Here is a 26,210-nt window from a genome sequence, read left to right on the forward strand (position 1 = left end):
ATGCGGGGCGGGAACGCGATGGGGCGGGGGCTCGGGAGGGCGTGGTCACGAGCGGGGCGTGGTTAGTCCATGGGCGCGGTCATAGGCGGGACTTCAATGGGGTGGGCGGGAGGTGGGCGCGGCCTCAGGCTGGGGGTGCCCGAGCGGGGCGTGGTCTCTCGTTTGTGGGCGTGGTCTCTGGGGTGTGGCGGCGCGATGGCGGCACGGGGCGGCGGTGACAGTGACGGTGTCGGTGGCGGAGCGGGACGGGCGCTGCCGCCGCACTCGCCGTCGGGCGCGGTGCTGCAGACGGTGGAGATGCACACGGGCGGCGAGCCGCTGCGCATCATCCCGCGGCTGGAGGCGGCGGAGCGGGCGGCGGCGGCGGGGCTGTCGCTGCTGTCGCTGCGGCGGGAGGTGGCGGCCAGGCACGACCACGTGCGGCGGGCGCTGATGCACGAGCCGCGCGGGCACGCCGGCATGTACGGGGCCGTGGTGGTGCGCGGCGGGGCGGCCGCGGAGGGCGCGCACCTGGCGGCGCTGTTCCTGCACTGCGCCGGCTACAGCGCCATGTGCGGCCACGCCGTCATGGCCCTCGGCCGCTTCGCCCTCGACTACGGGCTCGTACCGGCGCCCACCCGCCCCGAGACCGCCGTCCGCCTGCGCTGCCCCTGCGGGCCCGTCACCGCCTTCGTGCCCTGGGACGGGCACCGCAGCGGCAACCCCGTGCGCTTCCACAGCGTGCCCGCCTTCGCTGCCGCCACCGGTGCGGAACGCTGGGTGTACTGGGGGGGTTGGTGATCTGGCTAAGGGGCGTCTGGCAATTGTCTCCCTTGTCCCAGTGTTCGTCAGGGATGCTGTAAGATGCCCTAGGAGTACTCAAGTTATCATCCCTGTTCACTGCCCTCGCATGTGGCTGCGTTCCTTCACTCTGTGGCTCAGCAGTTTTGCCTCCTCACGTTCCTCCCTTTCTCTGCCCAGACTTGGCCATTGATGTTCCTGGCCATGGGAAGGTGGTGGTTGACATCGGCTATGGTGGCACCTTCTACGCCTTCCTCAGTGCCGAGCAGCTGGGCCTTGATGTGCGCTCTGCAAAGACCAGAGACCTTGTCAGTGCAGCGAGTGCAGTGACAGAAGCAGTGAAGAAACAGGTATGGATGAGCACTGTGGTATCCCAGCATGTTCCCTCTGGGGTGACTGCACCAGACCAGCTCAGGATGGTGGGAGAGTCCCATCCTTCCAGCCCCATGCTGAATTTCAGAGCCCTTACAAGGAGGGGAGAAGGAGCTTTCCTGCTTCTCTGTCACCTGTGAAGCAGACATGGAAACGCAGCCATGTGGCCTTGTCCCCTTCCTCTGGTCTCTCACAGAAGCTGCACTGCACACATTGCTGCTGTTGTATTTGTGACCCTCTCTGTGCTGTTCCCAGTTCAAGCTTCATCACCCTGAGAGTGAAGACCTGGCTTTCCTCTACGGCACCATCCTGACAGACGGGAAAGATGCCTTTAGTGAGGAGCCCACCACCAACATCTGTGTGTTTGCAGATGAACAGGTACAGAAACAGGCTTTTCTCAGGCACAAGAGACACCACAATTGTTCCTTAGATCCACTGCAAAGAAGAGAGACTGTTCTGGTTCTTAGTTTGGGCAGTGATTGCTTGTGCTGCTGTCATAGTTTTGCTCCTAATAGCAGAAATACTTTTGCACACTTTAGATGGTGGCATTTTAAAAAGCTTCATACCCAAAAGCTGTTGATTGGAATTTTCCAGGAGTTCACAAGCAGAGACAGGATCCCAGCATAGTACATGTCCCTAAAATCCTAATCCAGGGAACATCTGCTGAGCATGAACAACAGGAGATAAATGGGGTGTTAAAATTCTGTTCTTGTCTGCAGTGCATAAAGTATCACACAAATGGCAGGGGAAGTTTTGGTTGGACTTTCCAACAGTGAGGAGTGTGGAGCACTGGGACAGGTCACCTCAGAAGCTGGCCAACACTGTGGTTTTGGAGGTTTTAAAAACCAGGTTGGCCAGAAACCCCCTCAGTGTAAGGAGAACCAATCTTGCCTTGAGGTGTGAGAATGGAACAGGTGACCTCAGCCCTTCTCAGTCCTTTAGAGATGATACCGAGAAGATTTCAACTGCTCCTAAATAGCCTCAGTGTTTATTAGGTCATCCATCCCTAACTGTACCAAAGCCAAGCACAGTCCAGAAGTATCCCAAACCTGCTTTTTTTTTTCCTTCTCAGTTGTGATGTATCTGGATTCTCTACAAAACCCTGGCTTGGGGGACTTTCCCCTGAGTGCAGTGTTAAGGTGGGAGAGAGAACTGTGGGGAGCAATTTCATTTTGTGTTAAACCCCAAAATCTAGAGCTGGTTCATCCCTTCTGCTGTAGGTTGACCGGAGTCCGACGGGTTCGGGGGTGACAGCTCGCATTGCCCTGCAGTACCATAAGGGACTCATCCAGCTGGAGCAGAGCAGAACCTTCCAGAGCAGCACCACGGGCTCCCTGTTCACTGGGAAGGCTGTGAAGGCAAGTGAATGGTGCTGGACTTTCCCCCTGAATCAAGGGTTGCTGGAAATGTGCTCAGTGGGGAGCAGAAAAGCCTTTCTGTGCCTAGGGAAGGGTGGAGGGAAGGAGGGAGGTGCCTGTGGGTCTTGTCCTCCCCCAAACCTGGCACTAAAAGGATTTTAGGGTCTTGTTGTGTTGTGTGGCTGCTTTGGGATGAACCAGGGTGGGGGTGTGTGCATAAATGTCAGGCAGCACTTGAATTCTGTGGGGTTGGGAGAGTGGAGAACCTTCTGTTGCCTCTATCCTCATCCTGATCCCTCTGCAGGAGACCAAGTTTGGGAACTACAACGCTGTCATTGTGGAGGTCTCAGGAGAGGCCTTTTACACTGGCACAGCCACCTTCACTGTGGAAGAGGAGGACCCACTGAAACACGGCTTCTTCCTCAAGTGACCTGAGCCACAGGCGGTGGCAGAGCCTCACTGATGGTGCTGTGCTTCTCCTGACCACGAATTTCTGTTTTACTTCTCCACACGTTGCAACAGGAACAGCCCTGGGTGGTGTGACAGCATTTGTCACGTTTCAGGGTAACAAGCTTGTTGCCCTGTTGTGATTAGCATATTGGGTGCACTGTGATTAGCACATACAAGCTGCTCTGAGATGCTGTAGTATTTTTCTTCTTCTTTTTCTTACCCATAATTCACAGAAAACTGAGCTGAGCTTGGAGAGCTGCCTTCAAATTTATGTGCCTTCTGTATGTCTGCAAATTATTAATTTCAAAATTAGATTTCTATTAAATGCCAGCTGAAAACTCTGCCATTTTCCTTGTTTTCACTCCCAGAGCTCAATTTGCAGGATTCTGCTGAGTATGTCATGACTCTGGGGTTTGAATTGCTAGCTCTTGTTGTCTCCTGCTCAGCCAGCTGTGCTGCCCTGTCTCATGCCCTAGCTTCCCTGCTCAGCCTGTCCAGACAACCCCTTCCTCACTCATTTCACCCCACCAGGGCTCTCCTGCATCCTGGGGCTGGATGCAGGTATTTGATCAGAATTTCCTGTGTTCCTGCTGAGCGTCCATGCTGTGCTGCTTCCCTAAGCCTTCCTCTCTTGCTTATCTTGGACCACTGGCTGCAAATACCCTGTGGTTAACTTTCAACAGGAGCAGCTGTGTTTGAAAGTCTGAGCCATTACGACCTTTGACTGCCAATTATTTACTGATTTTGTCCCAGTCCAGGGGCAGCTTGTGCAGCAGAGTGCAGTCAGTGCTTGCTTTTCCAGAGTCCCTCCAGGGAAAAACCATGCATTTGCAGTGGCAGGAGCAGTCCTTCAGACCTCTGGTGGCCTGTCACTTCCACTGTGTCTGTGGATAAAATGGTGCTTGTTTAATGAAGACACTCCTGGGGGGAACTGGCATTTGTTAAAATGAGACATGAAAATGAGAATGAGCATCTCATGCAGCAGAAGGGTGCATACTGGTGAACTTAGATAAGGTTGGCACAGAAAAGCCTGGGAGGAATTTCTTCTGTCAACTTGAAAATAACTTTGTAACAGGAAGAAACAAAAATCCCGATTTATGCAACTACTGCACTGCCAGTAGACTTTTTGTTTTCCCCTTTTTTTCTGAGGCTCCTGCTCCCAGCTTTCCTGTAACTCTCTTGTAAGTCCCATACAGCCTCTGGTCATGAGAACAAGAAGTGACACACACATTGTCCGTGCTTGCAGGAGCACACTCTTCCATGAATGAAAACTCTTCCATGTGTTTTCATCTTCTGAGCATCTCCTGATCATCCCCCAGCCTGGCTCCTTGGAAAGAGCTGGACAGCAAGTCACAAAGCCCAGCACAGGATGTTTGGATATTATTCAGGCATTAATTGGGATGCATCCTTCATTACCTATTCTGTTACCCCCATCCTTACGAAAATTTTCAGGCAGGGGCAGGCGGCTATAGCATGGATGAGAGTGGGGAAAAAGGGTCCTGCTGTCCATGGGGGGGTGTTCCTGGCCTGATCCCTCAGTTTTACATCTGATGATCCCTCAAACCCCAGCCTGGTGAGCCGGGGGGATGGTCCTGGCCTCCAGCTGAGGGTCTGGGGGTAGCCGGTACTCCGTGATGGGCTGGGGCTGTGCGGGCAGAGGAGCTCACCGGGGCTGCCAGGGGAGAGGCGCTGACCGGGGCTGCCCGGGGAGCACATCTGTAGGGATCCATGGGATGGTGCCGCTGTGGGCTGCGATCCCCCGGCCCCACCGCTCGTCTGTCGGGGCTCCGCTCCGCCGCCGCCGGGTCCGGCTGGGCCGGGCCGGGCCGGTTCCCCGGGTAACGGCGGCCGAGCGACGTCAGCGGCCGGGGGGGCCGAGAGCGGCGGGGCCTCCGCAGCCGCGGCGGGGCCGGGCCATGAGGCTGCGCATGGAGCCGGCGGCGGCCGTGCCGGGCAACCTCTCCCGCGGCGGCGGCGGCGGCAACGAGAGCGGCGGGGCGGCGGCGGCGGCGGCGGCGGCGGGGTGGTCGGCGGCGGCGCTGGCCTCGCAAGCGGCCGCGCTGCTGCTCATCTTCGCCCTCTCGGCGCTGGGCAACGGCGCGGTGGTGCTGGTGATCGCCCGGCACCGGCAGCTCCGCACGGTCACCAACGCCTTCGTGCTGTCGCTGTCGCTGTCGGAGCTGCTGGGCGCCCTGCTCTGCCTGCCGCTGGCCTTCCTCAGCCTGCTCAGCCGCCCGCCCGGCGCTTGGCTCTTCGGGCAGCGCCTGTGCCTGGCCAGCGCCGCGCTCCACGCCGGGCTGGGCATCGCCGCCACGCTCACCATGGCCCTGCTCTCCTTCGACCGCTACTGTGCCATCGTCCGCCAGCCGCGGCACAAGATGGGCCGGCGCCGCGCCGCGCAGCTGCTGGCCGCGGTCTGGCTGGCCGCCCTGGCGCTGGCCGGGCCCTGGTACGGGCTGGCGGGCGAGGGGCGTCGCGAAGCCCGGCCCGGCGCCTACCGCTGCGTCTACGTGCTGCCCTGGGGCTCCTCGCGGCTCGGGCCGCCCTACGGCGCCGCCCTCATCGTGCTCTGCTACCTGCTGCCCTTCGCCGTCATGTGCTTCTGTCACTTCAACATCTGCCGGGCGGTGCGGCTGGCCGAGAGCCGGGTGCGGCCGCTCACCACCTACGGGCACCTGCTGCGCGCCTACGGGGAGATGCGCACGGCCACCACCGTGCTCATCATGATCGTCTCCATCATCTGCTGCTGGGGGCCCTACTGCATCCTGGGGCTGGCCGCCGCCGCCGGCCGCCTGCCCTTCTCGCCCACCATGGACGCCGTGGCCAGCGGGATGGCCTGGGCCAACGGCGCCATCAACCCCCTCATCTACGCCGCCCGTAACCCCAACATCTCGGTGCTGCTGCGGCGCAGCCGGGAGGGCGGCTACAGGACTAGGAACAACATGGTCGCCTACCTGTCGGTGCCGGGCCGCCAGCCGGAGCCGCGGAGCCGGGCTGAGCGGGTCCGGGAGCGCTACATCAACCGGCATAGCGGGCCCCCGGGCAGCGCCGTGTCCTCGTCCAGCCCGGCCAGCGGGGCAGAGGTGGCCATGTGGGCCTGCAAGACTCCCGCTGTGCTCTTCTGCCGGGATGGACAGCCGGACACGGTCTCTGAGGCCACCCTGAAGGGCAGAGCGGGCGCCATCGACACCAGCCTCTGAAGGGCTGGGGGCCGGCATGGAGGCATCGGGCCCGGGTGCCTCCCTGAACAAAGTCCTGCTGCTTGGAGCCCCTTGCAGCAGGATTACCAGGAATCTGTGATGGGACCGTGTTTCTTCTCCACTGTGTGAGCTCTGCTTTGGTGACACCATTTGCGAGCAGCAAGAACTCCACAGGGAAGGGGAATCCCCCTTCCTTTTCAGCAGGCCATCGGTGACAGCCACGGAGCCCAGCCAAGGCAAGAGCTGCGAGAACAGGACAGAGTTTGCTCCAGACTTGCAGAAAGTGCCACTGTGAAGCTCCGGGGCTGACACACCAAACTCACTGATTGACTGTGGGAGCTGTTTGTTAAGTGCCAAAAAAGCAACTGAAAGCTGAGCACTGGCAGCTGGAAGCCGCTCTGAAAACACCACACTGTGAAAAACAGCATCATGGCAGGAAAATGTTGCTTTTATCTGTTATATGTGGAAGTGCCAACAGTCATAAAGTCACAGACTGTAGGATGGGCTGAAAAAGTGATCTATTTATATGTATTTTTTTTAATTTAAACTCTGAAGTATAACAAGAAAAGTAATTGTGAAAGGGAAGATGTATGATACTGGGAGGGAAGGAAAGGAAGGTAAATACCTCAGGTGTCAGAATTTCAGCAGCCTTTTCTCTTTTTTTGCAGGTACAGTCAACTTAAAATACTATGAATATGAGAAACATGAGTTCCTCAGACAGACTGAAAAGTGCACAGCTGTGGTGTGCACAAGATGTATGTTTTCTTTTTGAGCTCATCCAGAGTGTCTCTCATCTCCAAGGGTTTTACCATAATTAGAGGAGCTGTGTGAGAGAAGTGTCTGAAAGGAGAGGCAAAGCAATACCACGTGTCCTCTGTGTGCTCTGCAGCATGTGAAAATGTGTGTATGCACAGAACAGATATTGTATTGATGGCAGTAATCCATTGGAATACAGTATTTAAAAAACAGCTGTTTGCTGTTGAAAAAAAAAGGAAAATAACACCATGGAAATGCAATTGCACAGCATTAATGTGAATGAATTTATCAGTGTCATCTTTTTGTTCAAGGGCCCAAAGCCTTAAATTAGTATTTCAATCTGAAATTAAGATTTGGCCTTTGTTTGTCTTTGCCAGAGTTTAGTGTGAGACAGTGTTTTTCCTTGTACAAGCTTTAAAAACACAGTGTTTTGGTTTTAATTTTGAAGTACAGTGTTTTGGTTTTACTGGATTTTTCAGCTGTTTGTGATGCAAGTGAACACTCTGTCATTATTTTGTAAGTGAAGAAATAAATTGTCTTTTATGCAGGAAATGAAAGTGTCTCAGCCTGGCATCATTCTCAAGCCAGCCTTGGGAAGGGGAACTCCTGTAAAAAATTATCAGATGAATGATAGCAGAGAGACCTAGTTGTTTGTGAAATTTTAATGCAGCTGGTTTCCATGCTGCAAGCATTACTGTAACTTTCTTCTGTGATGCTCCTGAAGCCCATGAGGGAAAATCTGACCCTTGACTACTCAGCACTGCTAATTTGCCCTGCAGCTACTGGATTTTGCTGTGTTTCAGAAAGAAGCTGTGCAGAAAGCCCAGGAACTGTTTGACGTGGGTGGCTTGGAAGGGCAGGAGAGGAATTCCTGGCACAGCAATTCCTGGCTCAGTGTAAATGGAAAGGGTGGTTGTGAATGATGGGATTGGATTGAACTCTCACCTGGGTAGCTGCAGGTGGTGGTAACAAGGAGATTGGTGGGGGATCATTGATCATGCATGAAAGGCCCTGGGAAGGGTGGTGCTGCTCCCCTCAGTGCCTGGCTCTGGACACCTTCCCTGTCCCTTCTGTCCCCACCATCCCAGCTGACTCAGGCACTGAACAGCTGCTGATTCCCTCTTTTTCATGCTGGTTTCCTTTTCCACTGATTTGATGTACCACAGGCCAGGGAAGCTCCTCTGTGGCAGTCAGGAATGGCCAGGGAAGGATTGGGGATGTCAGGACTGAAGGAGCTGCACTGGGAGTAGAAATAACACAGCTTTCTAGGAAAGTGGTGGTGAAGCTGCTTAACACAAAATTCAACATAGTTTTTACAAGCTCAGACTGGTGCATGTTAGTCTTGCATTGAGGAATTGAAGGAGGGCAGCTGGCTGTGGGCTTGTAGGCATCACAAACAGGCACATTTCTGTTGAAAACTAACTTGGGCTGTAGCAAGGGGAGATTCTTGATCTGATCCTTTCTGACATGGACCTGCTGCAGCTTCAGCAGAGAGGCAGCTTGTGTTTCAGAGCTGTGCCTGGCCTGTGCTCCTCATAATCACAGAATCATTTCAGTTGAAAAAGGCCTCTTAGGTCATCAAGTCCCAGCACTGCCAAATCTACCACTAACCCATGTCCCTGAGTGCCACACCTACGTGTCTTTTAAATGCCTCCAGGGATTGTGACTTTACCACTTCCTTGGGCAGCCTGTTCTGGTGTTTGGCAACATTTTATGGAAGATGTTTTCCCTAATACCCAATTGAAACCTCTTCTGCTGCAACTTGAGGCATTTTCATCTGGTCCTGTTACTGTTATTTGGGAGAAAAGATCAACCCCACCTGGTTACAACCTCACTTCAGGTAGTTGTAGAGAAGTTCCTTCCAAACCTCCTTTTCTCCTGGCTAAACACTCCCTCAGCCACTGCTCGCACCACAGCACTGTTGAACAAGTCAGGTACATAGGTCTCTACAACCACATTTTTAAAAGTGTATTTTAAAAAGATACAGGCAAATGGTATTAACTAAACTAAACCAAACCAAAGGCCTGCCCAAACAGCCCTTGAAATGAGCTCTGGTGAAGGTTGCTGCTTCTCACCCAGCAGCAGAGCGGGTGAGAAATTCTGTCCCTGCACCTCACCATGGGGCTCCATGTGTTCATCTGGGAGAAAGCAAGCAGTGGATTAAGCCACTGTTTTACTCCAGCTCTGAAAACTCTGCTCTCTGTGGTTGCAGCTGCTTGTTCTTGGGTGAGAAAACATTGCAGTAGGTGGGTTCTGGCCAAGCCACTACAGGACATCACCCTCACATCTCCCACATGCCCAGGCTGGTGTCACCCCACTCAGGGATCCCCTTTCTCTGAAGGCAGGAAGACACTGATGTTTGAGACACTACAAAATGGGCTCTGAGGCTCCAACCCTCCAGCTTCTTTCCTTTTTCCTCCCTTGAGATGAGCCTGGACAAAGCAAATTGCACAAATCTTATTTGCTCAAGGACATTGGGACAAACCAAAAATCACAAGGATTATTCAGTGCAGGATATTCAGCATAGGAGAAAGAGGAGTTCAAGCGATTTGAAGGCCAGTTCAGCCCTGGGTACTGGAGACAACTGCAGTCAAAGGCAAATTAAAAATGAGTATTTGGGCTCTTTAGTCTCCTGTTGACTTTCCAGCATATTTAAACCCTCAGTTTAAGAATACCTTGCTATTTGGCAATGATAACATGCCACTGACTGAACTAATGCATTATATCTTAGAAGGAAAACATTAAGTCTTGATGAATGACAAGAATTTCAGAACACACTCCTCCAACTGCACGCAGTGGTAGTTTTCCTGCTGATTTAATCATCAGATTCGTTCAAGTAGTTATTTTCCACTCCCTGCCTAATCTGTGGATGAAGCCTCCGTTCAAAGCAAATGCTGCGTGCATAGCTTAGGAGCTGTGAACAATTAGCAGTCCAATTAGCAGTATTTACAAGTGACAGCCAGATGGGCTGTAATAGCTGCCATCAATCACCAGAACGGGGAGAGCTCAGGAGGATGAAATAAATACCCCGTTGCTGCCTCTCTCTCAGCGCTGGTGTTGATTCCTGAATCCAGCAGATGCCAGCAGAGACCTCAGCAGCAGCAGAGCTGTCCCAGCAGAGATCCTGAGAAAAGCTTTTCTGTTAATGGGATCAACCCTCAGAACTGCTGCATCCCAAATACGAGCACTCAGGGTAGGGGTTGTGACTGCTGCCCAAAGAGCACCTCACCAAAACCTAATTCAAAAGACAGATTCCGCACGTGCTGCTCTTTGGGAAGTTTGTTGTACAGGCTGAAATGAATAATTTGGGAAGCACATCAGAAAAGTGGCATTTTGTGCATGCAGAGCTGCAGCCTGCAGGGCTGCTGAGATCACTCCCAGTGTGGCAGAATGCTTTGCTCAGCAGCACAGCTGCTCTCAGATGCTTTTGTATTTTCACATGATGACTCTGGTTATTAATAATAAATGGGTAGAGAGGAAAATTCCACAGGATGGATTTTCTTATGTTCTTAAAACTGATCTAAGACCAAAAGGAAATAGATTTATTATTTATTTATAGTAGTAGTTAATGTTAAGAGAATGTGTAATTGCAATATATTACAATATAATTTTGATAATATATTTTAGTACTTTAATTCTAACAAACTATAAGCACGTATCTGCAAGAAACTATCAGAATGCAAACCAATTTTTTGCTCATTTTCAATAAGGCATTCTATTTTTATTGTCCTTTTATTTTTTTTTAAGTGAGCCACAAAGTGCTAGAAAGCAAAGGTCCCAAGTCCTCCAGAGGAATAACCCACAATAAGATCCAGTATTATTGATCCTGGGGTGAGTCCCAGTGGTTTCACTGGGGCTGAATGTGGGAGGACAAGGCCAGCCCTCCTGCTGCTCCCAGTTTGCAGAGGAGTGATGGGTTTCAGTGCCATGCTGCTTGCAGGACACTCCCTGAGTGCTGAAGCATCCACATCACCACAGCCAAGGTTCTTGGGCAGCAGCTCAGCATTTCCAGGTATTTTTTTCCTAGGGAATCACTGCTGCAAAAAGCAGGAGGAAAAGTGACAGGGGGAGAGACAGACTGCGAATCCCTCTCAGTGGCATTAAATGGATGAGTCAGAGGGGAAATCAGAGTGAAAGCAGCAGAAACCCCAGGGCACAGCACTGAGACCTGCACTCATCTGTCTGGGGAGTTTGGATGAGCTCAGCCATGAACACCCAGGGGGCTGTGACAGAAGGAAATTTAACAAGGAGGGTTGTGTGCTGGGGCTGCTTGTACTGGGTGGCAGAGCACACCAGTGTGCCCACAGGCTCATAGGTGATCATAGGAGATGAGTAGGATCCAGCTGTGATTCAGCAGAGGAAGTAAATTCACCCTGAGAGGAGCTGCTTGTTATTTGTGTTATTTCTTGACTGCTGGCTCTGAGCTCCTCAGGTTCAGCTGGTTTCACAGAGGGAAGCAATCACAAAACCAACCAGGGAGCAATTTCTGAGTACTTGGGATCCTTAATTTTATACATCCACTATTCTTGCCTTTATTTTTAATCTTATCTCTTGCACAGTCAGTTCAGAAGATAAGGGAACATCAAAAGGTAATCATAAAGGTAACAAAGATTTTTTTTTTTTAAGATTTCTTTAGATCAGAGGATTGTGCCTTTCCTCAGGGGCCTTTTATTCTGTGCACTGAAGAGTTAAAGGTGTTTGCAAACCACAGAGCTCCACACATTTGCTTTCCCTTCAGACATGGGGACACTTCCTTGCCACCATAAAAGATGCAGCCCTGATGACTTTGGGGAAATCACTTAGGAAAATTATATTCCTCAGTTCCTGGGATGGAGATTGGGAGTGGAAATAGTGCTGATCAGCCTCCCACACCTGGAGGAACATCCATGTTTCTCCCAGGGGCCAGAGCAAGCCTGGCTGGAGGCTCCTCTCCTCCTGCTTCTGCCAGCAGCTCTGATGCAGAGGCTTAAACCCTTTGGCTGGGGCTTGGCCAGAGGGATTCACTGAGGGATTCACACTCAGAGCAGGTGACAATTGTCCCCATGTTGGGGCTGCACATGGACACCAGGCTGGCTCCTGTGTGAGATTAAGGAAAACACCAGCCCAGCCCACTCCCATCAGAGAGCAGCTGGGAGGATGCTGGTGCTTCAAAACCCCTCTGGATGACCCCTACAAATTAACACACACCCCAGGGTAGCTGTGGACAAAACCAGCAAAATAAATTTCTCTGAAATTCATCGTGCCCTCCCAGCAATTCCCTCGCGACCCCACAAATATAATTTGCTTACCTGATTTAGCAACATACTCTGAACTAATCTCAGCATCAGGGATGAAAAATGCTCTGAGTAACCAGGTCACTTGTTTTTTCCAGTGGAATCTAATGTGCCTGATCTGTGCCTGTGGCTTCTGTGCTCAGTCTGGTGCATTTTACAGAACATTTGGTAATATAGCATCCCTGAGGTCATGTCAAGTTCTGAATACAGCATCTGAATTGTGGAGTCTTTACAGAAAATGTAACTCAAACGGTGATCGCCTCCTGCTATTAAATTGGAAAGATTTGCCATAGAAACCAGGCCTTGCCTGAGTGCTTCTCACTGATTTCACAGCAAAAAGGGTTTTAGGCAATGATCAGGAGCAGGGCAAAGCACAAACTGGGACTTCCTTACTTTTCCTTGAGCCCAGGGGATGCTCTGCACAGAGCCTGGCAAAGTAAAGCCATGTCAGAGTACACAGCACAGATTCAAGGAGATGGAGAATCTGCTGGCACCCCTCAGCAGCCACTGCCCAGGTAAAGGCAGGGGCACTGTCCCAGCCCAGCTTACAGCAGTGTCCTGGCAGGCCAAAGCCATGGGTTAGGCAGCATGAACAAAGCTGTGTCCTCCAGAGTTGCTGTGCTGGTGCCCAGGATAATCCTGGGTTAGAGCAGCTCTGCTTTGGTGCCCAAAACCAAAGTGAGGTCATCCTGCCCCTCCTGCTGAGCCACCCCTGAGCAAATACTGGAGTATGGGCCAGTAAAGAAAGGAATGGAAAAATGGCAATTTCAATGACTCACCTTCACAGAATTGCTATGAGAACTGGAAACTCTAGCTTAATTTCAAGTTCTTTGCAGTGTGAGAGCAGAGTGCATACAAAATGTGGAAACCCAGGGCACTGGGAATATTTCTGTGTCTGCTCTGGGGTGCCCTGGCCCTCAGGGCAGCACTGACTGTGACCCTCATTCATGGAGAAAGTTTCCTAGACTTCAAGATAGACTGGAATCCACAAAAATGTGAAATAGATTATAGAGAGCGGTGTAGGTATCACTTGGTGAGAAATTGAGGTTTTGGGATTTTTAGTATGTTGTGGATGGAAGCAAGATGGAGGGCACAGGGTGTTGTCCTGGGTTTCTTCTTCATGCTTCTTTTTCATGGGTTTGAGTGGCATTTTGTAATTGGGTGGAAAAGTCCTCATTGGGGGCTCTTTGGGATCAGTTATTGGGTTAAAAGGAAAAACAATCCAGGTGTCAGTTCTTAACTGGATAGTTTAGTCTTAAAAGAGACTTGTAACAAGAGATTGTTGGCCATTTTGTGCCTTGCTAATGAACCTACAGTAGTGAGGCAGTTTTACTGATAAGAAATAATAAACACCTGAGTCTGAACATGAATTACTGTCTCAAGTGCCTCCAATCCAGGCCCAGAGAAACCAAGGACTGGTACCCTCACAGAAAGCTGGGTAGGGACAGGCTCCCAGCACAAACCCTGGCACTGGGGTGAGCCCTGGGGACACTGTGGTGCCGTGGGGCATTCTGTGGTCATTTCAAAGCCATGGAAGTAAGCTCAGATGACCCTGAGTGAAACTGTTCTGAGTTACTTTATCTTACACACACGTGCATTTTTGGTGTCTGCACATGCGCACCCTGAGCATCCACCTAAGGTTGGGCATTGCCAAAAGTCACAGAGAAGCCACAGGCTGTGACCTTCGGCTATTAGACTCGAATTACAATGGAGAGAAATAAAATTAGCCCTCCTCAACCATGCTGGGGGAAACTTCCACAGAAAATTTAGCATGAGAACTTTTCAGAGCACAGTAGAGATCGCAGAGGAAAACAAGAAGCAGAATTTATTTTGTGCTTGACAGCTCTAAAATGCTGCAGGTGGAAAGAGCCAGCAGATGGCACTTTGCCTTTGCTGAGGCTCCTGTGGGGCCCGGCAGCACGGGATTTCTCCCTGGCTTACCTGCACATTCTCAGCACGCCTGGTTTAACGCTAAAAATGACACAAAATGCTCAGAGGTTTCAGGTCAGAGCACTCCTGGTTCAAACAGAGAACTCTCTTTTGCACATGCATCTGTTGGGGGACCCTGAACAATGCCAGGGACAGAGCTCACTGGAGAGATGTCTGCAGGATTTGCTGCAGGAGATGGAGATGGGGCTCATCCCCTCCCTCCTGCATCCATCACCTTTGTGTCCTCTTGGCCTCTCCCGTCTCCCCCAGAAGCAAAGCTCAGAGAATGTTTTCACCAAAAGCAGAGGGTGATGAAATAAGCATCTTTTATGAGAGTTTAGAATCATAGAATCATAGAACTGTTTGGAATCACAGAATCATTTAGATTGGAAAAGGTTTCTAAGATCATTGAATCCAACCATTCCCCCCACACTGCCAATCTCACCATTAACCATGTCCCCAGGTGCAGTATCTACATGGCTTTCAGATACCTCCAGGGATGGTGACTCCACCACTGCCCTGAGCAGCCTGTTCAATGTTTGGTAACTATTTGGACAAAGAACTTTTCTCTAATATCCAATATAAACCTGCCCTGGCATAACTTGAGGCTTTCTCTTATCCTGTTCTTTGTTACCTGGGAGAAGAGATCAACCCCCCCAGCTCCACCCTCCTGTCAGGGAGCTGTAGAGAGTCAGAAGGTCCCTCCTGAGCCTCCTTTTCTCCAGGCTGAGCCTTCCCTGCTCTCCCAGTTGCTCCTCATGAAACTTGACATTGAACATGAGACTTGACATTGGACTGCCTGTCCTGTGGCAGTCCAGCAGTGCCAGCCCTGCACAAAGACTGCAGATTTGATCAGGCTGTGTGAAAGAGGACATGGCAAAGTGCAGTTCTACCCCACAGCATCAGCTTGAGGTGTGACACGGGGACAGTGGCAGTGGGGACATGTCCCACAGCACAGGTGGGAACAGAGCTGGCAACATCCCTGCTTTGCTTAACCTTTCCCTCCTCCAGCAGGGATTTCAAACTCTGACAGGTCCATTGGGCCCACAGTCCCCTTTTTTGGGATGAAATAAATAGTCCAGAATTCCAGCAGGGTGGCTGCCAGCAGGATGGGAGCTGGGTGTGTCTCCCCACCTGGCAGTGCCTGCCCTACTTGCTGAGCTGAGTTTGCATGCAATGCTGCATTGCTGCCATGCCTGCAGCAGGCATTGCCACAAGCCCTTGACTCATCTTTTCCCAGCTGGGAGAGTGCCAGGGATGACATTGCCAGGCTGAGGGCGGGAGGTGACACTCCTGTCGCTCTGGGCAGCAGGGAAAGCTGCAGGGCTGGAGCAGAGCACAGCCAGGGCTGGCTCAGCAGGTTTGGTGCCACCAACCCGGGTGGCCCCACGGGACAATTCCTGCAGGAGTGCCGTGCCCGGCAGCTTCCCTGGCACCAGTGGGTCTGGGCAGGTTTGGACCATCCAGAACACCATGGTGTGCTGTGAGAGGAGGGAACAGCCTCCAGGATTTGGGGCACAGGAGCCTCAGTGGGCATGGGCTTACACAGCACAGGTGTGTCAATCCAGTGCCCACCCTGGCCCCTTTTCCCCTTGGGTAACAAACATTGTATCTGAAATTTGTATTCTTAAACCATAGATGCTGCTAATCCAGCCATGTGGAAGGGTTTGAAGTTGAGGAAGCTTGTAAGTTACTAGGATATTTTTTCCCATCAAGTATTTTGGTTGAATAAAAAGCTGTGTCCTGGCCTTGCTCACAGCCACCCTGCCCCCTGTGTCACACAATGGCGTGACCCAGGAAACCTGCAATCTGCCACAAACTAGAATTTCAGGTCCTTATCGGTTTGTGGGCTTTGGCCAGCTTGTTCCCATCTATTTATGGACAAACCCCAACCAGCCCTACGCTGGGGACATGGGGATTTATGATGGGAAGAGAAGTTGAAGCTATTCCTGTTTTCCTTGGGTCCTATCAACACCAGCCCTGGGCTGCTTTCCCATGGCATCACCAGTCCACAACTGCCAGGGGTGGTGATGGAATCTGTGCTCCCTGCCAGCCCCAATCCTAAATGGGAAGCCCATGGGTCAGAGCACAATGCAGATGCTCCCACTGGCACAGGCAGTGGGGCCTGGGGGTGTCTGAGTGCTGCAAAATTCACTCAGGGGTGTTGGAAAAAGAAAGTAACACAGCCTGGATGGAAAGGTGTGTGGGAAAGGAAAAGCTGAGCAGGAATAAGCCAGGAGGGGTTTGGGCTACTGCCAAGGAAACATCACTAGATAGGCTAGCCAGAGGCACAGTGGCCAGCCCTTCTCCTGGAAAAAGGGACAGGATCCAATCCCATGATACAAAACTGGCTGCTGCCTCAATGCCGGATCCTGGAAAACCCCCAGTGGGCTTTTGGAAAAATTCCCACCAAGGTGGGAACATGCATCAGCAACAACAAAAGGAGGAGAAATGAACGGGTTCACCAACTGGGAGGCATTTCAGAACCCACATGTGGGTGACAATGAGGATGCTGCAAATCCTGGAGGGTGGAAAAACCCAACGGCCTTAAATCCAGCAGGGTGGAAAAACCCAAATCTCCTAAAACCCAGCACTCAGGGCAAGGGTTATCACCTGACCCCAGAAATGCCTGCAAACACACCCAAAAAAGAGCAACCCTCAGAGAGCCTCTTTTTCAACAACTGCCTCAATTCCTAATTATCCCATTTATTTCCCCTAAAAAATAACTCAGGCTCTGCCGTGTACACTCACCGAAATCGTTTTGCTTTATTGCATATTGCCATCTTAGAAAATGTACAGTCTCATAACATTACACAGCATTTCCCACTAGCTAGAACTACTAACATCCTTGCACCTAACAGACTACCTTAGTCACTATGAAGCTAATAAGGTCCAAGACATAAACTTTTGTTTACAAATCATTATGGATTTTTTTTTTTGTTGTTTTGTTTTTGGCATTATTAAAAAAAAAATCATCTTTAAAATACACACCCAAGAGAAAAGAGTGGCTACTTACACCAGCACCAATCTAAAAGTAGTTTTCGACAATGGCACATGGAATTACCTGCACACAGCCTTTTTATTTATTTATAGAGATATAATTTTTTTTTCCTTTTTTCTATTTTTTTTTGAAAGAAAACAAAGAAATGGCAAAGTCAGCCTGATAACCAGGCTGTTGTAAAACAATTTAAAAATAAAAACAACCCAAGAGGTTTGGAAGGGCAAGAGGAAATCTGTCAGGAAAGGTCCTGATGTGGCACTGGGGTTGCAGAGGCAGGAGCCGGGGTGGGTGCTGGCACCCAGGGCCCCGGGAGGAGATTGCCCTTTCTGACCCCACCACCTGCCCAATTAAACACGTGTGACCAACCATTCCTTAAACCATCAGAAGCCAAACTTTTTCTTTTTAACCTTTTTCTTTTTAACCTTTTTTTTTCCTTCTTATTTTATATATTTTCAATTCCCCCCATAGTCCATTCCCTCAATTGTATCAGCCCCATTTTTTTTCAGCCATAAATAAAAAATATAAATAGAGGCACTTTAGTTAAGGAATAGTATTATCATTACCTTTTGTCTTTATTTCCCCCTCCTTCTTAAAGCAAAGTGCTTAACTCCATCTTTGAACATAATCTGCAGGTTTTGCAGCTGCTTGGCTATGAGGTGCTGGACCTTATTTTTGCACTTACCTGCTTTATTTATTACTGCGTTAAATGCTACTCAGAAAGTATTTTTTTCTTTTTTTCTTCTTTTTTTTTTTTTTTTTAATCTACAGTGCGTTAAACGTTGCAATGAAGAAAAGAACAAAATGGTAAAACCACAGCTCTTGACAACTCTGCTTCGAGAGAGATTTCACAGCTTTCACTCAGCACACAGACCCCACGGCCTTCTGGTGCTTAGAACCATATTTTTTTATACAAATTAGTTTAAACAGCACTTTTGCTATACAGTACATATAGTTAACTGACATCCCATACCCACCAGTAATACCGATTATCTGACAAAAAAAAAAAAAAAAGAACAACCAACCATGTTTCAAATAGTGTTAATATCTAGTGCAACAGGGACAAACTCATCTCTCCACAGGAAAAAAGAACAAACAAAAAAAAGATCACAAAAGTATTGGTGGTATAAAAATGTTTTGTTTTGCTTTCTTAAAAAACATACCACAAATAAATAAAAGTAAAAAGTAACAGTCCTCTATATACTCAGCATAATTTAAGAATAGAAATGTTAATATGTTAATGGTGGTTATTTTTTATTCTCCAATTCTTATTTTCTAAACCCTTAAATTATTACTCCCTGAGAGCTCTGAATTACTTTTATTATTGTTTTTTTTTGTCTTTTTCTTTTTTTTTTTTTGGACTGACATTTGACAGGTAGTTCTGCTTACAAATTTGCAATGACAATGAACAGCAAACCAGTCAAAAAAAAGGACCTGGCTAAGAGACGAGTGTTTCTTGGCATCACTGCTTCTGTGTGTCCGAGAAAGAAAAAGGAAAAGAAGGCAGGTGAAAGCTGCTGGGTTTTACCCCAACCCCTTTGTATTTCAGAGACCTTTGGTCCTGACCCACCTTGACAGAGGATACAGTTTGTCCCATTGAACAGAAAGCAAGAACAAAAGTTACAACGCAAAAGTTTATGCTCTTCGTCTCCTCCGAGAACCGAACCTTTCCCACCGTCTTGGGCCAGAAAACGTTGCAAAAGTATAAATACATCAGTGTGGCGTTACAGCAAGAAGCACTTTGGGGTAAAGTTTGTCCTTTAGCAAGGTGGCAGCAGGAGGAAAAAGAGCATTTCCCAAGGATGACGGGAAGAGCATCGCCGGGAGCACGCGCGGCGCCGAGCTGGGGAAGCAGCGCGAACGCACAGATTGCGAGTTTCTCAGAATAATCACAACAATGAGAGAAAACAAACAAACAAACAATGGATTAAAGTTCAGTCAACTTTGCTTTTTTTTTTTTTTTTTTTTTTGTCTTTTCTTCTTTAAACCGCTTGGCTTGTGTGCAAGGTGTCCCCTGCAAATGGCCCTGGGGTGGGTTCTGAGCAGGAGAGCAGCAGGAGGCAGCTTCCCCGTCGGCTTTGGGACCATGGGGACAACCGGCGGCTTGGGCTTGGGTCCTCTCTTGCTCCACGGACGCGGCATTGTGCTTGTGCATGGGGAGAACTACTTTTTGGAGTGGGGAGGAGGTGGTGCTGGCACTGAGCTGCCCACACACCTCCCTCCACACCCCCCCGACCCGACTATTTACACAGTATCTACACACACACGCTCGCCCGCACAGGGGACAGAGCGCGTGCCACTGTTCCGCTTGGAATCGCAAGGCAGTGTCATAGAAACAACAAAAAAAAAAGAAACCCAAAAAACCGCAGCCACTTCAGAAAGACTGACCCACGTGTCTTTTGCTGGGCTGTGCTGTCAGTTTGTTTCTCAGAAGTTGAGCTTGGTGACGGGCCTCTCGCGGCCGCTCTCGGCCAGCTGGTTGGTGATGCGCTTGCGGTTGCGCTTCAGCTTGGTGAGGTCCTTGTCAAAGACTTCTCCTGAGCGCAGGGCCGACACCAGATCATCGAACTCACCGCTCTCCTCCCCGCTCTCCTTGGCCTTCCTGGCCTTGCGCTCCCGCTCCCGCTGCTCCTTCAGCTGCAGGCCGTGGAGGAGGGGGGAAAGAAGGCGGGTCAGTGTCATACAGGTGGTTGTGGTGATCCCCAAACTCATGGAACTCAAGGGTTGTTTCCCACCCCAGTGGTCAGAGTTACTGACAGACCACATCCCTGCTCCAAGGCCAGGTTGGACAGGGCTTGGAGCAACCTTGTCTGGTGGAAGGTGTCCAAGCTCGCAGTGAGGGGGTTGGATCTAGAACTAGGTCACTTCCAGTCCAAAGCTTTCTATGATTCTGAGATTCTGTGATAAAAGCCATGGGCTGAGGGTCACAGCCCCACAGCTGCTGCTTGTGGGTCACAGCAGGCAACAGCACCAGCTCTGCTGCACACTTCAGCTGCAAGACCTCCCCAGCCCAAGGTCATTAATCAAGTAATCAAAAGTGAAAAGCCATTGGGTCTAAGACCACAGAAGCTCCCTTCCTAGCCTTCAGTGCTGTCTGTGCCACCATGGGGACATCATAACACTGTTGTCACTCCCAGATGCCCTGGAGGTGCTGCCAGACTTGCTGGTGTGTGCTCACCTGTGCCTCCATGCGTGCCCGGCGCTCCTCCTCCTCCTTCCTCTTCCTCATGTTCTCGTTCTCCTGCTTGGCCTCGGTCACAGCTTGAAGGAACTGGTCAAAGATGCCAAAGAATTCGTCAGGCTGCATTTTGTCTGTGTCTTCTCCAAAGTGCTTCACAGCCTTGGAAAACTGGGAGAGAAGACAGGGGTGCATCAGTCTTGGATAAAGCCACTGGACTGGTGAAACTTTCAACCTGATGGAGCAGAGTGAAACTGCCAGCAGCCATAGCACACAGCAGGGCTTTGCCTCATCAAGCCTTGATTTAGAGCTGAAATAAATCACCTGATGTGTTACCTGTTGCCCTGCAAGACCTGGATCACTATCAAGCCCCCTCTCCCCATCTTGCCTCTGGCTCTGCTGAGCCTCCCCTGCCCCAGCTCCATTTTATTAACTAAGCAGCAGTAAAAACAAGGAAGCAAAATATTGTGGGACTGAAGACATAAAACTAATAGTAAACACGGCAGGGGAAGGGAAACTTGCACTTTTAAGTTTTTCTTTGAAGTATTTTTGGGGTATTATTTATCATTGCCACATGCTCTGCTATTGAAACCAAATGTGTTGGTGAAACTTCTAAAAGAGATTTCTGCCCAGGCTCAGGCACAGCCCTGGGCAGGGAAATAAGGGAGTTTTCCTGCCTCTTGTGCTGTTTGCACAGCATTAATGTGAGGGAGTCGAATGAGGCCGTAGCAGGGGTCAGGACAGGACATCCACAATCTGCCAACATGTCCCAGTCCCCAAGCAGCCCCCGAGCTGTCCTTGGGACTGACACTCTTTGTTCTCACTTCCAGCCTGAAGGAGACTCTTTGTGCACAGCAAGTTTGTTAAAACTGTAAAGGCACATTCTGGAGATAAGCACGCTTAAAAGAAAAGAAAAACAAAATCAAAGCACCAACAGATTTATTAGTTGCTTTGATATTGTAGGGTAGACCAAGAGGAACATTTTTAAAGCCTGCCTGTATGATTTAGTTTTATTTGCAGGGGAGCCCCTGGCCTTTGAAAAGACATTTTGTGCATTTTTATTTCTTTGTTTATTTAAGAGACCTAACACTTCAAGATGCAGAGAGGAATCTGAGAAGTGCCACTATATAAGTCAATATAATTGAGGTTAATCTTGCTGATTTTAATCAAGATATTACAATTCTCTGCCATGCTACTAGAGATTCTGGTGGGGGAGGGAAGGCTGAAAACGCTCTCCTCATGTGATATAAAGTTTATAAAACAGGGATGTTTCTGCTTTCCTAAGAGAAAACAGGAACACAACTTGAATCTGGACATGTGTTTAAACAGCAAAGAGCTGGAGCACTCCACACAGCCCATCCCTTCCAACAACCATGGAAAATTGCTTCAGAGTGGGCTTCCACAGATGCTGGGGACCATGACCAGACCTTGTGCTCCAGACCCAGCCATGTCAGCAGAAGATGATACACCTTTCAGAGCATTTATCACCACTCCTATTCTGCAGAGAATATCTCTGCCAGGTTACCACCAGCAGGCCAAAGGGGTGGCCTGGGTTAGCCATGGCCTCAGGGAGGTCCATGATAATGCCCAGGCATAGGTCAGGAGGACAATGCCAACTGGGTACAGCCAGGGAGAAGGAGGTGAGGCTGGAAAGCTGCTCAGATCTCAAGGACAGACTTTGGTGGCCTTACCAGCTCTTTTGCTTCCGTCAGGAGATCTTCGACGTCCGAGAAGCTGAAGCTGGCCAATGTGATGAACTGGCTGACCACAGACACAAACTTGTCCCCTGCCTGCTGAACCTGAGACTTCTGGAAGTCCAACTCCTTTTGGGGGGGAAAAAAAAGGGTAAATCTGGTCAGGCCTGGCTGATGAGGGACACAAATACCATTGGCATCTGGTAACATCATTGGGAGTGTGCCTGAATCAGTGCCAGGGGCTCTGCTGGCACCAGCACTGCTGCTCCCCCTGCCATGCATGACACCCTGGATTACACTGCCTGAACTAAGCTTTTCAGCCAAATCCTGCAGGAAAGCTTATGGAAGCAGGATAATTCAGCAAGACAGTGAGTCCTTTGGGATACTCCCACCATTTCATCACCACTCCAGCTGTGCTGCAGAAGTGCTCCCCAACCCTCAGAAGTTTTACAGCCAAGGGGAGACCCCTCTGCACATCACAGGAACTCCCTGGGCATCATCACTAGGCTTACTCAGCCTCCCTTGATGTATCAGACATAAACCATGAGTATGCCTAATCACACATGGTAACTTCAGAGCCAGAACAGCCCTGAGAGGGCAGGCACACGTGCAGGGCAGGAAGGAAAGGCAAACACATCTCCAGGATGTGAGATAAAAGCAGCTTCACTGGGAGCTCCCTGGCCTGCCTCCCCAAGGAGGGATGCAGTGCTGCTCAGAGCCAGGCTGGACTGTACTTGATTTAAATAATACTTACAGTCTCCACTGCTCTCAGGCCACTTCTCAGAGTGTTTATTTCTTTCTCCAGCTCAGTCATGCTGTTGGAAATAGCAGGATGTTAATTTTCAGCATTTCCCAGCAAAATCTACAGCTCTCTGACCAACTTCACCATGGTTTTCCCACTGAAAAGACCCCAACCATGCCCACATTGCCTCCTTTTTGCAGTGCAGATCAGTATGTCTCAAGCAGCAAATCAGGCTGACAGCCTCTAAGCTGGGACTACCTCACAGTGGCTGCAGCTGCTTGTTTCAAAGCAAAGGGGATTGCAAGGTTTTAGCAAGCTCAGCAGCCTCCAGCCCTCTCCAAGTGAAAGGATGGCTCAGGAGAATGCCTTGCTGGGCACAGATTTCTCTCCAGGTCCAGGAGAAGATAAGATCATTGTCCCAGTGCACAGGGGAGAGTTATTCAGGGTACCATGGCTGGGTGAACACCAGGCAAAGCATCCTTCTGAGGAGCAGCGAGCCTTTCACAAAGGGAGACAGCCCAAATATAGAGAAATCAAAATAAATCACCACGTCTGGCACTGCCTTTGTTTACACAAGGCTCAAGCCCCTGATGAGCTTCAAATTCAAGTGCTTATGGGTTCCTACCACTACTATGTCAGGGGAAGCTTTCTCACAAGGCCTCAGTGACCACAGGCTTGATGCCTTTCCAGGGGTGTCTGTGCAAGGGCTGGGGTCCCTGGAAATGCTGATGCTGGGTCATGGGGCAAGCATTCCTGGCAGGTTTAGTCTGGGAAAATGCACTTTTGGGAGCTCTGTGCTCCAGCAGTTCATTACTACTGGTGGGATTGACAGAGGCAGCAGTTTCTGCTTCACAGCTGCAGCACTGGGGGGAATTCAGGGTTTTCCAGAGCTTTAGAAACTTTTTGGTTTTTGCTCTGGATTGGACCAAACCCAAATGTTACATATGGTGTCCAGTTTAGAGAGAAATGATAAAAGTATAGGGGGGTGAAGAAACCCTCTGTGCAGGAGTTTTCTTTCCCACACGTGTGTCTGTGCAACAGCTGCAGGTCAGGAGCATGGGAAAGGCAGAGCCTGCAGCAGCATGGAGCATGTCCTGCTCAGCATGCCCGCAGCTGGTGCCTGCAAACTGAGCACCACACACCCACAGGACCATGGAACAGCCTGAGCTGGAAGGGACTGATGAGGATCTCCGAGTCCAACACCTGGCCCTGCACAGGACAGCCCCAAGAATCCCACCCTGTGCCTGAGAGCATTCTCCAAATGCTTCTGGAGCTCTGCCAGGCGTGGGGCTGTGACCACAGCCCTGGAGGAGCCTGTTCAGTGCCCAACCACCCTCTGGCAGAAGAGCCTGCACACCAAGATTTGTTTTGTCACTGTGCTCAACCCCTGGCTCATGATTATTTTGCATTTTACACATGAGAATCCTTGTTTTGTCCAACACACATCTTCCCTAGGAACCCACCACTGCTACAAGAGACCTTGGAAGCTTAGAAGACCCTCAAGCCACTGTAAACTCCATGTATATTTCATAGCATCACGGCATGGTTTGGGTTGGAAGGGACCTCACAGCCCATCCAGCTCCAACCCTGCTGCCATGAGACACATTCCACCATCCCAGATTGCTCCAAGCCCCATCCAAGCTGGCCTGGAACACTGCCAGGGAGAGGACATCCATAACTTCTCTGGGTAACCTGTTCTAGCTGCATCCCCTCTAAAGGGCTGCAGTTTCAGCCCCTTTTCATGTCCACAGCTAACACAACTGCCTGCAGAAATTTGTGATCTTCGCTGCTCACATCCCTGAAGCATCAAAGCCCATAAACTCCAGCTGAAGTTTAAAACCAAAACTGAGCCTCGCTGATTTCAGAGGTACTTCAGCACACACTTGAGGGCTTTGCAGGGCAACAGAACAGCAGATTCCTCCTGATCTTAAAGGCTCAGGCTGTGTTTAAGGGCTTTGCTGAACTGGGGCAGCCTCTTCCCAACAGGTCACTGGGCAGAGTTAAAAATCTGGTTGCAAAGCCCACAAACTCCATGCTGGCAGAATCTGGATGCAGGTGAGTCCCTCCCACAGCTGCCTGGTCCTGCCCGTGCTGCAGGCAGAGCCTCCCTGGCACATGAGGATAAACAGCTGCCCTTTATCTGCAGCCACACCGCAACCGCTTCCTCCCGCATTACTTAATGCACCATTAGAAATTAATTAAATGCTTTTGTGGTGAGATAACAGCAGGAAGCGGCTGCTCCAAGCAGCTCTCCTCCCCCAAGCTCACAAGTTTAGAGCCTTCACCGCAAGGGGCTGGGATTTAAAGCTGCCAGGTGATGTTTGCTCCTGAGTGCTGGGCCAGCGTGGCCGTGGCACGGGATACCCAGCCCAGCAGCCAGGATCTGGCCAGGAGGGTGAGCTGGGGTGGGGTGACATGGCAAAGCAGGCTGAAATGAGGGGAGAGGTGCTCCCAGGGCTGCCTAAGTGCCACCTCAACCCTGCTTACTTGACTTTGGCTGCCTGTGGGATGTCTTTCAGCTCCTCGTGCAGCCGGAGCACTTTGGGATATTTCTTTTCCACAACAGTGATGAGATAGTGCAGCAAGGTGATGTTCCTAGGAGAGAGGAGCAGAGAGGTCAGTGTGGCAGCATCTTGGGGGGTTCATTGTTCAATCAAAACCCCTGGTTAAACCCCAACCCTAGTAATGAGCTATTTGAGGATTTCTGCAAGGATGCTGCTGTGTGGGGACATGGGAGGGGTCTGTCCCATGCACAGCTACAGGGCAGAGGAAGGGTCCATGCAAGGAAGGGTTCTCCACAGGAGGAACCCAGGGGAGGTGACTTGAGCATCACTGCTCTTTACTGATGGATGAGACCAGGCAGGTTTGAGACCTGACCCAGCTCCTCTTGCTCTGTGAACAGAGCTCAGCAGGGTAAAGCAAACCAGGCAATGGCTGTATCAGCATGGGAGAGAGGCAGAGGGAGTTCCTGTGGAGAAAAGCCCCTGGGAATCCTTTCTCTGGCTCTTGGTATCTCCTAAGGGGTTAAAAAGCATTTGGAAGATGACCATCCTAATCAGCCTTGGCTGGAATTTAGCCAGCCCAGGAAGGAAAGGCCCCATCAATCACTGTGCTGATCTGAATTTTGGCTTCCCTTGAAAGCTGTCCTGCTCAAAAAAATGCACACTCACATCACTGGGTGTGCCAAATTGGGCAGCAGGAGGAGGGGACTGCTCCCACCTACCCAAGTCCCAGAGGTAATGACCCCTGCATCCCCCCAACACCCCTGGGGCCCGTGGATGGTACCAAGGATAAGGGCAGGGGCTGCTCACTTGTCAATGCTGGACTTGGTGTCTGCAATCTTGTTGAGGCTGGAGATCTTAAACCCAAAGGCATTACCCCTCTGGCCCTTGTTCATGTAGTTCCCAAAGGCCAGGACCACCTCCAGGAGCTGCTGGAGGCTGCTGCTCTGCAGCACGGCCTTGGAGCCAGCACGGATGG

At 50.5% G+C, this 26,210-nt stretch overlaps 3 protein-coding genes across 4 annotated transcripts in view; 2 read left to right on the plus strand and 1 right to left on the minus strand.

Annotated features, from left to right (window-relative positions):
• Nucleotides 1–195: 195 nt before the first annotated feature.
• L3HYPDH (trans-L-3-hydroxyproline dehydratase) lies at nucleotides 196–3,298 on the plus strand. The gene is made up of 5 exons (XM_059475152.1): nucleotides 196–745; nucleotides 961–1,130; nucleotides 1,408–1,530; nucleotides 2,373–2,510; nucleotides 2,815–3,298. Exons 1-5 carry the CDS (start codon nucleotides 196–198, stop codon nucleotides 2,938–2,940), a joined length of 1,107 nt encoding a protein of 368 aa, XP_059331135.1. The 3' UTR covers nucleotides 2,941–3,298.
• Nucleotides 3,299–4,876: 1,578 nt separating this feature from the next.
• GPR135 (G protein-coupled receptor 135) lies at nucleotides 4,877–6,160 on the plus strand. Its single transcript, XM_059475428.1, has one exon. It carries the CDS (start codon nucleotides 4,877–4,879, stop codon nucleotides 6,158–6,160), a length of 1,284 nt encoding a protein of 427 aa, XP_059331411.1.
• Nucleotides 6,161–16,860: 10,700 nt separating this feature from the next.
• The window catches only part of DAAM1 (dishevelled associated activator of morphogenesis 1), a 94,945-nt gene continuing 85,595 nt past the window's right edge, over nucleotides 16,861–26,210 (minus strand). For both annotated transcript variants that reach the window (XM_059474317.1, XM_059474315.1), the window contains 6 exons: nucleotides 26,042–26,210; nucleotides 25,218–25,325; nucleotides 22,743–22,803; nucleotides 21,986–22,117; nucleotides 20,295–20,465; nucleotides 16,861–19,753 (listed from right to left, as the gene is read on the minus strand). In XM_059474317.1, the coding sequence (XP_059330300.1) occupies nucleotides 19,544–19,753; nucleotides 20,295–20,465; nucleotides 21,986–22,117; nucleotides 22,743–22,803; nucleotides 25,218–25,325; nucleotides 26,042–26,210 (851 nt within the window). In that variant the 3' untranslated portion in view covers nucleotides 16,861–19,543. The remainder of the gene's footprint in view (nucleotides 19,754–20,294; nucleotides 20,466–21,985; nucleotides 22,118–22,742; nucleotides 22,804–25,217; nucleotides 25,326–26,041) is intronic.

This window comes from Ammospiza nelsoni, chromosome 6 (genome assembly GCF_027579445.1).
Source record: "Ammospiza nelsoni isolate bAmmNel1 chromosome 6, bAmmNel1.pri, whole genome shotgun sequence".
Lineage (NCBI taxonomy): Eukaryota > Metazoa > Chordata > Aves > Passeriformes > Passerellidae > Ammospiza > Ammospiza nelsoni.